This window comes from Chanodichthys erythropterus, chromosome 9 (assembly GCF_024489055.1).
Source record: "Chanodichthys erythropterus isolate Z2021 chromosome 9, ASM2448905v1, whole genome shotgun sequence".
Taxonomy (NCBI): domain Eukaryota; kingdom Metazoa; phylum Chordata; class Actinopteri; order Cypriniformes; family Xenocyprididae; genus Chanodichthys; species Chanodichthys erythropterus.
In genome coordinates, this window is record NC_090229.1 from 39,311,294 (window position 1) to 39,324,833 (window position 13,540).

The 13,540-nt window shown below is 38.5% G+C and overlaps 1 protein-coding gene across 3 annotated transcripts in view; it reads right to left on the reverse strand.

The window, feature by feature from the left end:
* Positions 1-1,743: 1,743 nt before the first annotated feature.
* Positions 1,744-13,540, reverse strand: part of zgc:171572 (protein bicaudal D homolog 2) — a 30,521-nt gene continuing 18,724 nt past the window's right edge. The window contains exons 9-10 of one of the 3 annotated variants that reach the window (XM_067395575.1): positions 6,492-6,717; positions 1,745-3,845 (exon numbers count right to left, since the gene is read on the reverse strand). In XM_067395575.1, coding sequence (XP_067251676.1) covers positions 3,843-3,845; positions 6,492-6,717 — 229 coding nt within the window. In that variant the 3' untranslated portion in view covers positions 1,745-3,842. Of the gene's footprint in view, positions 6,718-13,540 lie in introns of all 3 variants that reach the window. The other 2 variants (XM_067395574.1, XM_067395573.1) reach the window with 2 other exon arrangements.

A 13,540-nucleotide genomic window follows, 5' to 3' on the forward strand; every position in this document is an offset into this window, starting at 1 on the left:
ACCTCCGCTGGACTCTTTCATTGGCCAGGGACCGCCCAAGAGGACGTTTGACTGACATGTAACGCAACCAATCACAGATTGGTTTGTTCCGCGTCAGGTTTATATACACCGATGCAGATATATCTGCGACAGGCTCATATCGGCCGATAAAATCGTCAGACTGGTAAATCGGTCGGCTCTAGTTCAAAGGAAGACGAGCTCGGCGCTCTCTTGTTTCATTCAGTAACTTGCCGTCTTGTGTCTCCGTTTTTGATTTGTATTGAAAATGAAATCGGAGGACTTTACTATTAATGCTACTATTATATTGTTGTGATTATCTTGTCTGGATAATTGTACAAAATGGATTTACAAACAGATAAGATTAATTCAATATATCCCCGTAATTATTTATGTGGTAAAAACAAAATCTGTGTGATGTGTACAATGAACATGAACATGAACATGCGTTATTATCCCGTAAATAGTCTTGATTGAACGTGATCGTCTTTGACTCAAAGCCTCTTGCTGCGAAGCTTCACATTCATTTCAAGCGAGTGAGAGAAAATATTTCAACTCAAAACAACATTTTGTGTCCAGTTATTTCCCAGACGTAGTTTTGGTATTGAGGTCAAAGTTAACTTGCGTTCATACAGCAGTGGGTGATGGTCATGAAGACGACTCGGCAAGTCTTTCTTTTGGCATGTTCTGCAGACCGGGTGACCGTCCTCAATTAAGTTTCCCTCAGGACTTTTGTAAAAGCCAAGATATGACCACATTTGGCTGAAAAATCTCCCGATCACGGTCACTGCCTTCTGTCAGTCCTTCCCAAATAAAGAGATAAGATGTTGCTGCGCCTGCGTCAGACTGCTGCTGCGAGTTTTCTAAATCACGATAATCAAACACAGTTTTAATGATAATTAAATTTTAACTGATAATACTAACCGTCAGTACATTTTATCATGGTTTATCGTGAAACTGGTAATCATCCCATCCCTAGATATGATCAAGCCAAACTCCTCTCAGATATATAATAGAGGTGGGAATCGTTTGGTACCTCACGATTCGATTCAAATCCATTATTGAGGTCAAATTTTGATTCAATATATTCGTTTGGTGTTACTTTTCCTATTAGACTGCGGTAGACTGTTTAATAGGTCTTGAAGAATCATTAAAATCAGATCATTAAACCGAAGAATGTAATAGTTTAAGTATTTCAGTGCAACATTTGAATCTCTGACTCGATAAGTGCAATTCACCTTTACTCCTCATGGTGGCGATGTCTGATACACAAATCATGACGTGATGTTTCACTCATAATTACCGCAGGCATAAACCTGAAGAATACACGAGTATCACCAGCAAAACTTGAAATGGCTCGGAGATTTACTGCGGATCAAGTTCTGAACGCAATCAAATGTCACTGATGGTGGATCTGGTGAAGAAGCTGTCAGTGATCAAAATATTGATTTTGAAGATTTTGAAAATTAGTTTTGGTTAAGATCCCAAATATGAGTCTGATGCTGAATGTACTGGAGAAATGAGCTGATGAGGACAGAAATGATGGGAAAAAACATCAAATTTAACCCTTCAGAGATAGAAAAGGCATCAGAATACTCTTTATTTTGTTCTTGTGTAACTTATTAAAATATCAGAAGAGTTTTATACTATTGCGGTAGTTTGAGATCAGTCCGTGTTAGATTTAGATCCGTGTCGCTAAAGACCTGAATATGTGATGGGTGAAACATTCATGCATTGAAGCTCTGACAAAAACACAACAAACGTACAGAACAAACTCTGAGTGACTCTTTATTTGCATTTACTGACTTCACCAGCATGAAAACCTCCACACAGACAGAGAAAAACAATCCTTTAACTCGGTTCGTTCAGGACCAATTCAAAACTAAACTCTTTTAGTCTTCTGGAGTTGTAAGTTTGTTTTCAGCTCTGTGTGCAAGTCTCCTAGCCGAGAGGAACATGCATTTGACATAATAATGCACATTATAAAGTTCAACAATTCAAATGAATACAAACAAATGAATGTTATTTTATATAAAGGTATCAAACTTATAGATCCTTATCGATCAATACTGGAACACAATAATAATAATAAGCTTCCACAGCTAGTGTAATATATCACAATGCCATCACTTCCAGCAAACAGAAAACCTTGTTCACCTCAGAACGTTTTTTGTTCTTGTAATTGCACTTAATTTAGTTTTTCCTCACTCGCCGACTGTTTATTAATTTTACGCCTCAACAAACAAAATGTGACTTTCATGGCAGCATTTGCTTGTTGATGCAGCATGTTTTCTGTTTCCTGAAATTGTAATGCTCATATAACCATGTCAAAAATGTTTAATAAAAAAACAAAAATAAAACAATTGGACAGAAAGAGACACGAGCTTTCTCACAACTGTTAACAATACTATCAATATCACATGACCTCCTACCTCACCAATAACACACACTGCTTCCGTGTCTCTGAGTTTTTGTTCATATCGAGGCAAAAGAATGATAATTCTGGCTTCCAACCATTTAACGAAAAATAACGTTTTCTAAAACCCCTGAATTTGCAATTAAGATCACTGACCTGACGAATTCAGCACAATCTGTTTCATTTCTCTAATAATTCGTATTTCCACACCCTAGAAAACACAATGAATGTCTTCTGTACTTATTGCTGCTGCTAAGTTTAAACAAGCCATCCGCTGTTCTTCCTTAAGGAGTGAGAAAAATAAAATACGACAACTAAACTAAACTAGGATTCTCTCTTGAAGGAACACAAAGGCACTAATGGTCAGAATGAAGATCATAAAGGAAAAACAATCCAAACGGAGGGAAGGTAGAGCAGGAAGAGCTTCTGATCCTCTGGACGACCGAACGCTGTACCGACACTTGGCACAATAGAGAGAGAGAGAGAGAATTACAGCATTCCAATTTGGAATTAATTCATTTGCTCTTGTACAGAATGCAGAAGGTCAGTGATCCGCGTAAAGCTTGAGCGAAGGTGCTTGAAATGAAGAAAACACGTTACAATAACGCTGTACGTCAACTTAACTCATCCAGGTTCATGTCTGAATATACTGCTGCTCACATGTTCGATCATAATACATTAACTTGAAAATGTAAAGAAATGAACCTGGATTAATAAACGCTGTATTGATGATTCTGAGGCGTAACAAGAAGTCTGTTCAGTTTAGTTATCAGTTGGCTGGTTTTACTTCCGATCAGATTAAGCCACAACGTGACATTTTTATTCCTATAATCGAGAAAATAATAATAAACAGATAAAAGCCCAGCATCTGACCGCCTGTGGTCGTGTTTAAAACATGGCTATAACATGAATGTGAGAAGCATAACATTTCAGTAATAATCCTACAGATTCCTGTCATAAAGCCTGGAGAGTTGTTATGATTCTGCGTACGACACTCTTATAACAGTAGTGTGAAATAATAAGTGAACCTGAACCAGAACACCTCAAACTATAGACTGACATAATAAAAGCAATAGAACTTGATATTAAAAAAAGTAGGTTTAAATCTCAAAACACACGTTTCAAGCTCGTTTTCTTTTCTTTTGACTGAAATCGACTCAATCAATCAAAAGCCTTAAAGTTTTCATGACTTTGTGAGCTCTGGCTTCCTGTGTGTGAAAACAACACTTCCTGTGTGTGAATGTGCTTTACATATCCTGCTCGTCTGCCGAGTGTACGAAGGGAAAATATGAAAAGACCATAAAAGCTGCGAGTTTCCGAAGATTACTAAAAAATAAAATAAAACACATCCGGTATTTCTCTCGTGAGTCCAAGAAAGGTTTCTGTGGATTTGTAGGCAGTGGAGGAATGTGTGGTTCCCAGCTGAACATTACTGCAAATTAAAAACACAGAAACAGCAGCAGTTAGATTATGCTTTAATGCACACGGCGTTTGCGTCAGTGGAGCAGCTGTTAGTCACCCAGAGCGAACGGCCCGTGTTACGAGAAGACAGTGTGAAGCCAGAGTTTCTCACAAGCACTGAAAACCTCAAAGCAATCCCAGCATGCAGTTTGTGTCAATGCTTGTAAAAGGTAAAAACACAGAAAACTAACTTCTCTCGGCCAGCCGAAGACCAACTATCAATTTAATTGCTGATTTTGGTAACACTTTACTTAAAGCCTTTACATATTATAATGCTGCATAAAAATATGTTTTTCAAAGTCCCTTGATTTAATGCATTAATTATGCACCTTTATAATGCAGTTTATGAGCTCATGAATAATTGTACCCACTTTATAATACTTACTGTTACATGCATTAAATGCATTAAAACTCATGACAAATAACCAATTTCAGATGGAAATAAAGCTGCAAGCAGCAATTATCAGAGCCGAGCACAAAGAACATGATCAGTCATCAACAATTAAAGACATGAATTTAGGCAAAATTGCTGAAAAACCATAAATATTGTCACTGATAATAAAGATTTCTTGCTTTATTTTTTACCAATAGGTGGCGCTGTGATTAAATTGATGTGGTGTGGTCAGAAGTTATTAGCATTTTTGGAAATTTTGTTATAACTTTCGACCACAAAGTGGCGCTGCCCTAAAACTTTTTGAGTACCATCAGGACATGGGTCTGAAGACACATACCAAGTTTCATAATGCGCGTTCATAAAATATAGCATTTTACGACTAAATTCAAAATGGCTGTTGCCCAAATCTGCACCAAATCTAAACGGACCAGAAAAGCATCGCAGAGGTAGAGCCTCATGTTCATTTTGACGTGCTCTTTGTTGAAATTGTTCACACGTTATTCGAGTTTGACGAATCGACTTGAATTCCATGACTTTTTTTGCCATGGTCTGAAGATGATCTGGTTCAATCATTTTCATGAAAATGGGAAAACTGTCAAGAAGTTTCTTTTTTTATTTTTATTAAAAATGGCAAAAAATTGCAACTTTGGCGCTAGAGACTCCAAAATTGCTATAGTGACAGTTCAGACGGACCTCTGTCTTTGTGCCAAATTTCATAACTTTTCCGCAAGTGGTTCTATGGGCTGCCATGGACTTCCTGAGCAGAAGAAGAATAAGAACAGCAACGATTACAGTCGGTTCTTACACACCTTCAGTGCTTGGTGAGGAATCTGCAGATATTATAATGCATTTTAACTTTGGTTAGTTATTTATGAAATGATATGATGCATTAACATTCATTATGAATACCTTTATAATGCATTATAAATAAAGGCTTTAAGTGATTTTTAATTCTTATTTAAATGGGGAATTTAAGTGTTTTCCGGTTTCTCACTGTGAAGCAGCTTTGAAACGATCTGTGTTTTATAAAGCTGCAGAAATAAAGCTGAAACTGATTCAATGATATTAATAAATGAATGAAAAATAGTTTGACCATTGAGACGTTTGTCTTTTTCTGTGACAGTTCAATTAAAAACGAACGACAATAATCTGGTGAGGCACGCTGGGAACGTACGTTTCATTTTGAAGCTCCTAAAATGTGTGCTGCTCCTTTTTAAATAGTGATTCAGAGAAGCTGTTCATTTCAGTTCGTCTGAAAGTGAGAGTCGACCGCTTCAGTCGCGTTCATGACACAAACACACGAGTGAACTCCTTCTGTATGGAGATGAGAGCTTCATTTCATACATTATCTACCGACGGATTATATATGATCGTTTTATCAACAGCATTAGCCATATTCATCTGATTTAGGATAAATGTCAGAAAACTAGCCTGAAATCTTTTGTTTGCCTCTCGTGATTGGTGTCAGATGACAGAAACGACAGATAAGGCCTCGCTAATGTTCATCTGCACTGTAAATACACAAACAGCCTTGCGTTATGACATCACTACGAGCATGTGACAAGCCCTTCACCACGACATCACCGTGTGTCAAGTGTGCTCCAGTAAACGCGAGACGTGTTAAAGCTCTCAGAAATAGACATCTACAAATAAGCAAGCCAGAATCCCATTGGCCGATTTACGATCGCGCGTCGTTTCCCGCCTGCCTCGCGAGTGACACCGCTGAAAACGCTCACACTCCAACCCGTCGTGTCAATGCTAGTTTTGATTTCACGCTAAAACAAAAGCGCACAATTCAATGGGTTTTCCTGCGTCAACAAGCAGGGAGGAGGTTTGCATATCTAGTGTGTTGGGGCATGTAAACACGAGTCACCTGATCGGACGGGCTGCTGATTTCAGAGGCAGGAGAGAGATGGACACAATTTAACATGGCTAGCTCTCTCTAGCACGTCTAATCTGGTTTGGTGCCGCTGGCAGAAACACTTAGACTAAACGTTATATCATTCTGCCCTAAGCTAGCTCTACAACATGCACCTGGCTATGACAACGCTAGCAGACCCTATTCAGCCCTAAACACACGGACACAGAGCAAGCAAGAGCGCGCGAGTTGAGCTTTGTACATGAGTGAGCGCGGCCGCGGCTTCAGTCGCAGTAGATCTTGTACTTCTCGCTGCAGAACACCAGCGGCATTCCCACATCGGTCTCGCCGCGGGCGTGACTCACGCTGGACGGGGTGGGTTTGGTGCGCGGGTAGCCGCTTCTGGCGCGTGCGTTGGCTCCGCCGCGGCGGGTGTGCTCGTGGTCGACCTCCAGGTCCTCCAGCCGCTGCGTGAGCGCTAGCTTCTGCTGAATGGCCATGCGGAGGAGAGAGTTGAGCGTCTTCTTCTCGTCCTCCGCGGCTGCCAGCTGCCTCTGCATCTCGTCCAGCTGAGTCACGTACTCGTCACACCTGAGACAGAAACAACACAATCATCACATTGGTAAAATACTCTGTACTAACATTTACATTAAATAGGACCTATAATGCTTTTTCTATCTCTCTTTAGTGTGTAATGTTGCTGTTCTTCTCTATATCAGTGTCAGTGTTTCTGAACTCCATCTTGAGTTTTCTTCACAGTATTCCTCCTTTAAATAATTAATGAGCAGAATAAAGGGGCGGGGCCTGCTTGAGTTAGTTAGTAGTGTGTTGAAACTGGCGGTTATGGTAAGGGGCGGGGCATTTCCCAAACACCAATCACAACACACTGCTGCAGCCGACCAATCAGAGCACATTGTGCTTTTCAGAAGGAGGGGCTTCATAGAGACAGGAACTAAACAGAGCGTTACTGACAGACTGGGAAGAGAGGAGCTGCAACAATGGAGAATATGAGGAGAATAATCAACATTACATCTAGTAGAGCCCAAAAACAACATCAAGACTTTGAGAAAGAGTGTCATAGGTCACCTTTAATACAATGTACTTATTGTGTACACAAGTTTTTACATTGTACTTACAGTACAGACCAAAAGTTTGGAACCACTAAGATTTTTAATGTTTTTAAAAGAAGTTTCGTCTGCTCACCAAGGCTACATTTATTTAATTAAAAATACAGTAAAAACAGTAATATTGTGAAATATTATTACAATTTAAAATAACTGTTTTCTATTTGAATATATTTGACAAAGTAATTTATTTCTGTGATCAAAGCTGAATTTTCAGCATCATTACTCCAGTCTTCAGTGTCACATGATCCTTCAGAAATCATTCTAATATGCTGATCTGCTGCTCAAGAAACATTTATGATTATTTTCAATGTTGAAAACAGTTGTGTACTTTTTTTTTCAGGATTCCTTGATGAATAGAAAGTTGAAAAGAACAGCATTTATCTGAAATACAAAGCTTCTGTAGCATTATACACTACCGTTCAAAAGTTTGGGGTCAGTAAGAATTTTTATTTTTATTTTTTTGAAAAGAAATTAAAGAAATTAATACTTTTATTCAGCAAGGATGCATGAAATCAATCAAAAGTGGCAGTAAAGACATTTATAATGTTACAAAAGATTAGATTTCAGATAAACACTGTTCTTTTGAACTTTCTATTCATCAAATAATCCTGAAAAAAAATTTGTACAATTGTACACATTAAATGTTTCTTGAGCAGCAGATCAGCATATTAGAATGATTTCTGAAGGATCATGTGACACTGAAGACTGGAGTAATGATGCTGAAAATTCAGCTTTGATCACAGGAATAAATTACACTTTACTATATATTCACATAGAAAACAGTTATTTTAAATTGTAATAATATTTCACAATATTACTGTTTTTACTGTATTTTTAATTAAATAAATGTAGCCTTGGTGAGCAGACCAAACTTCTTTTAAAAACATTAAAAATCTTAGTGGTTCCAAACTTTTGGACTGTACTGTATATTATAAAAATATAAAACTGTCATTAAAATGACTGGCCATTCAAATTGTAAATTAAGACAGGAATTCCTAATATGGATTTATTTACAATTACAATTTTTTATATTACTTATTGTTTGTCAAGATGGTTTTTTGGCATACTGCACTGTAAATCTCAAGCAACGTGCTTCTTTTAGTCAATTTTAGTTTAAGTTTGACAAGTTTCAAGCATTTATATTATAAAAGGCGAGGCAAGACATTTTAAAGTTTCTTTTGAGTATACTGATAATCAATAAATTTGATAATGTGTGAAACTGCAATGCAATGTTGTGTTTTTATTTTTATGTTGATATTTCACCTCGTGAAGCACTTTGATCTGCATTTAAATTTTAAAAAAGTGCTATACAACGACAGTTAGCTGGAAATGATAGTTTTAAAAGGTTAAACATTAATATGTTCTCACACACACACCTCTATCGTTTCAGAAGACATTGATTCCTCACCTGTGGTTGTATAGATTACTGTCATGCTCATTTTCGTGCGGTTTTTGAAGCGTCAGCTTTGAGGGTCGTTCACTTACATTACTCAGAGATGGATTATTTTTCTAAAAATCTCCATTTGTGTTCCACAGAAGAAAAAGTCATATGTATGTTGGACGGCATGAGGATTAGTAAATGATGAGAGGATTTTCATTTGTGGGTGGAGTTTGCCTTTAATGCTACTGGCCATTTTAAATAGAGGAACTGTGTGTCAACAGAAATACAACACCAGGACAATTTTGGGATTCATCCATTCGTTCATAAAAAGCCTGAAGTGGCGTTTCAACAGATCTCAGTCTTAATGAGCGATGGATTATCAGGAGATTAAAGCATTCACACATTCAGGAACAGACAGAACGATCACAGAGCCTCACCTCCCTCAAACTGCAGTATAACTCTACGCCTTACAGCGCAGTGCATGTCTGAACACCACCTGACACGATAATCACTGCCAAACACGCAACCACCGCCCATCGCAAAACACTCAACGCATGATTTTCCCAAGGGTGTGATTCATCATTCCTTCTCTGAAGACCAGACGTGAGAATCTGAGAGGTCAAATATGAAACGGTGCTTTAAAAAGAGCGTTCTGGATAGTTCTGGCTCTAAAATCTGATGAAATGACTCGTGATCATTTGATTCTTGGCCGATGGAGAAGTTGTGCACTGCAGATACTGAAGCTATATAGTGTAAACAACTCTGATAAATGATATAAATAATGATTTAGATTTTAGATTTGTCAGGATGGATTTTGTCATTCCTGGTGCCTCAAGACACATGCAGTTTTATATTTTAACCACTAGAGGACCAAAGTTAGATAGCTTTACCGTTTTTACATCACCAGACCCAATTCATTTATACAAGTGGAAACTTAGGAATGATTTTGTGCTGTAACGTAAACTTGGATCATGTAACATTTACCGTGGTGAATTATAAACGTGTCATTCTTGTTTTGTAAAGACTTTATAATGCTGCCTGTGTTAGTGTTTTTTGCTCATGAGGGATAAAGTGTGATTGTGATTGTGTGAAACCTGTGCTAGTGTAGAGGAAGAATGAGTTGATTTGAGACGTTTTGAATGTGAAGTTATCTGCTGTGAAGCTGAAAGTTGGTTAGGAGAACTGCGTGAAGAGTTTTGAAAAAGTGCCCCAAGTGTTGAAAAATGTGTCCTAGCGATTGTAAAAAAGAACTGTAATAAGAAGAGTGAACTTTGATCTCTTAAATCACGAGCCTCAGTCTGGACGCCCACTTGTGTGTACGCCTGAGATTAACGGAGGGTGAGACTGAGGTTTGAGCCACACAAAGACGCGACGCCTCACAATAGAAATCAGTGCAGCTTCATTAGCGATCGGCCCCTGGGAACCGCCGCTCTAAACGCAGGGGTCAGGATTTTCCCGGGAAAAGAGGCCGGGGTCACATGTGAACCCATCTGCGCTAGCAGGAGTGCACGTGAGAGCGAAGAGAGCGGTGTTATTGTGACACATTCACCTCAGCTGGAATGAACATCATCACAGAGAAACAAAACGAAGAGCGAGAAGGAAGAAACAGACCAGAGCGACTGTGAAGGAGAAGGTGAGCATGTTTCGAAATCTCCCAGACAGTACAGCAGCTTTCTGATGCTGAACACAGTTCCTTATTTCTGATGTTCTGAATCTGAGCGAGCAGCTTTAGAGATGTTGGAGACTGTGGGAAAGGGTTCAGCCTCTCCTGACAGTCTTATTAGCATATTAATACCCAGAGACAAAAGCTGGAGCGTGTTGAAGGGGCCGCGGCGGCTCCGGCTGCTGATGGGAACTCTTCCCCATGAATCGCGTGTGTTAAAGGAGCGTTGCTGAAAGAACAGTTTCATCTGTGTTTGTTCATTAGCATGTATGAACGTGAACACGGGAACGGGCAAGTCACAGTTTTGTTCACTCGCTGAAGACTCAGTGGGAACAGAAGAAAGAAAAAGGAACAAGAACAATATCAAGAAAACGAAGCCTGTTTTTAGCACCGTTAAGTTTCCTTGTATAGGGACAGTTATTTTCACACCCGTTCTCAGCACTGTAATCAAAAGTGAGGCGTGTTTCCCACAGGGTTTTCTGGACCTCAGTCTTTAGAGATCACAATTAAGAGCTCCGACCCATGTTCAGTGACCAAATCAAACTTTGCATTGACTTATACCTGGACTCACTTTCCAGAAACTTCCCATGGAAGTTAAGCTGGCGAATTTTGGAAATATTGCAAGTTGTAAACAAAGGAAATTAATTGGAAAGTAGCATAATTCATACAAACTGTCATATACTAACTTAAATATGAACATTTTTGTTTGGTCATAAGCATGTATGCACACTAATACATATTTAAAGATGCTGTAGAACGTTCTTTCACAAGATGTAATATAAGTCTAAGGTGTCTCCTGAATGTGTCGGTGAAGTTTCAGCTCAAAATACCCCATAGATTTTTTTAAATTAATTTTTGTAACTGCCTATTGTGGGGCATCATTAACAATGCACCGATTCAGGCTGCGGCCCCTTTAAATCGCACACTCCCTGCCCCTCGAGCTCTCGGCTATATTACAGCGCATTTACAAAGTTCACACAGCTAATATAACCCTCAAATGGATCTTTACAAGATGTTCGTCATGCATACTGCATGCATGCTTCGAATTATGTGAGTAAAGTATTTATTTGGATGTTTACATTTGATTCTGAATGAGTTTGATAGTGCTCCGTGGCTCTGTTGTGTAACATACACATCTCCTGCTAACCGGCTAACTCACGTTTCTGTAGTTCTGCTATCCAGATGTGTGTCCAATATTGTCTAAAAATGAGTGGATTAATGCAGCTTGTCTGTCTTATTACTTTAGTAACGATCAAGGATGAAGCAGGACTTTTGTTCACAGAGTCTAATGCATTATCAGCTATTCACATCTGTGCTCGACTAATGTGGGAGTTTACAACATACAAAACAAACAGTTTTTTCCTCTGGGATTTCTTCATTACAGTATAGTGGAGCTCTGTGTGTACTGTAACAGGATGTTAAGATGCTAGTCCACCCTAACTAGCTCAAGTATTCTCTCTGTAAACAGTAAACACTCATTGTGATGTCAAACAATTGTATAGTCTTTTTTCTTTGCTAATAGTTATGATGAAAAAGTCTGTACACATCTGGCCTAAATGTTTATCTTATTTTTCAGCTTCTCTTAGCGTTCTGATGCAGTTCCCACAGCTGCTCCTACAGAAAGTATAACAGTGTCACGTCTTATAGCAAACCAAAGTGACACTTACCATAGAGAATCATCCTGCTCCAGTCGTGATAATGAATCAGTTTCTGGCTGAACGACTACTTCAGACGTTTCAGCGTCGGACTCGGACTCGAATTGAATCGAATCTTTTCTGTCCATACGCTGTATACAATGTCTTATGAACTAATAGCTGTCATTCAGATATGGCAATGGGCGTGCGGTGCAAGCAGTAGACCAATCACAAAGGACTGGGTCATCTGACCAATCAGAGCAGTGTAGGCTCACAGAAAGGAGAGACTGATTCTTCAAACTGCTTCTAACGAATCGTTTACGAATCATTGAGAAATGAGGTGAAATTAAATGTATATTATGAGAAAACAAAAGTGTTTTTTGACCTTGCATGAATGTAAACCTGCTGTAGGAGACTCCCAAAACTATTTTGGAAACTTAAAAAAGTCATAATTGGAGTACTTTACGTTCCCTGTTATAGGCTAACCTGCAATTTTGCAAATTTCCAGTTTATTCCCCTTGATTCCTGTTAATTCTCATGGAAAGTTGATGGCGTTGTAGCCATTGATGGCGTGTATGTGATTTTGCAGCATATGGCGTCACGGCTTACAGTGTGTTTGGGAAGACTTAACCGTAGATTAGTCTTATCTGCTGGTTCCCATCACTGAGAGTCTGTTCTCACAAGATATACGCATGAAATATCCTAATCTGCTCAAAAACGTCCATCTGACCTGCATGGAAAATGACCAGCAACAGAGAAATTTCTCATTTACTTGTCATCTCAAAAAACTCTTGAATAAAAATTAAAATTCACTGCATTACATTACGACAAGACTTTCCAGTATTACGGACTCTACCATTTTTTCAGGCTGGAATAGATCTTATCAAGTAGTGATATTTAATATTTGGAGCCATATTTAATATTTGACAGGAGAGAAAATGGATTGTGCGAGCTGAGAGAAGGTTTGTGGTCCCTGGAAGAAAGTTTTGTATATTTTATAATAGATAAATTCATCTGGTGCATATGTCAGTGAGCAAACTGAACAGAATATAAAAATGTCTGCACTGACCTGCAGCTGGACCTTAAAGTGGACTCAAACCTGTTTTATTTGTGATACAGTTTCCAAAACAATCTGAATATTAAATATAAAGAACCATAATATCGCTAAGACACACCCCAAAAAAATTATATTTCATAAGTAAATCCATTATTTTACTTTACACTCAATTAGTAAAATTACATATTTTTCTTAATTTTCTCACTTGTAAGAGCTAAAGATTTAAAGGGGAAAAACTGCATAGAGACCTTTAAAACATTTACAAATCTGTTTCATTACAAATCTAGTGAAATACTGTAAGCATCTGTCCACAAAAATGCTGGAGATTATGTGAAAGTGGAAAAGTGGCACAGGTTGCGTTCAGAAATGTATGCATACTCTCAACGGAGACGCTCGAGCTGATCGCGCGCTTCACGCTGAAACCTGCAGCACAACACACGATACACTAACTCGATCACAACCTTGATAAGCGCACTAATAACCCATATCGAGTCTTTCATTTCAGTCTGATTCACAGATGCTTTGCCAAAGCAATGCCACAACAATGTTAGA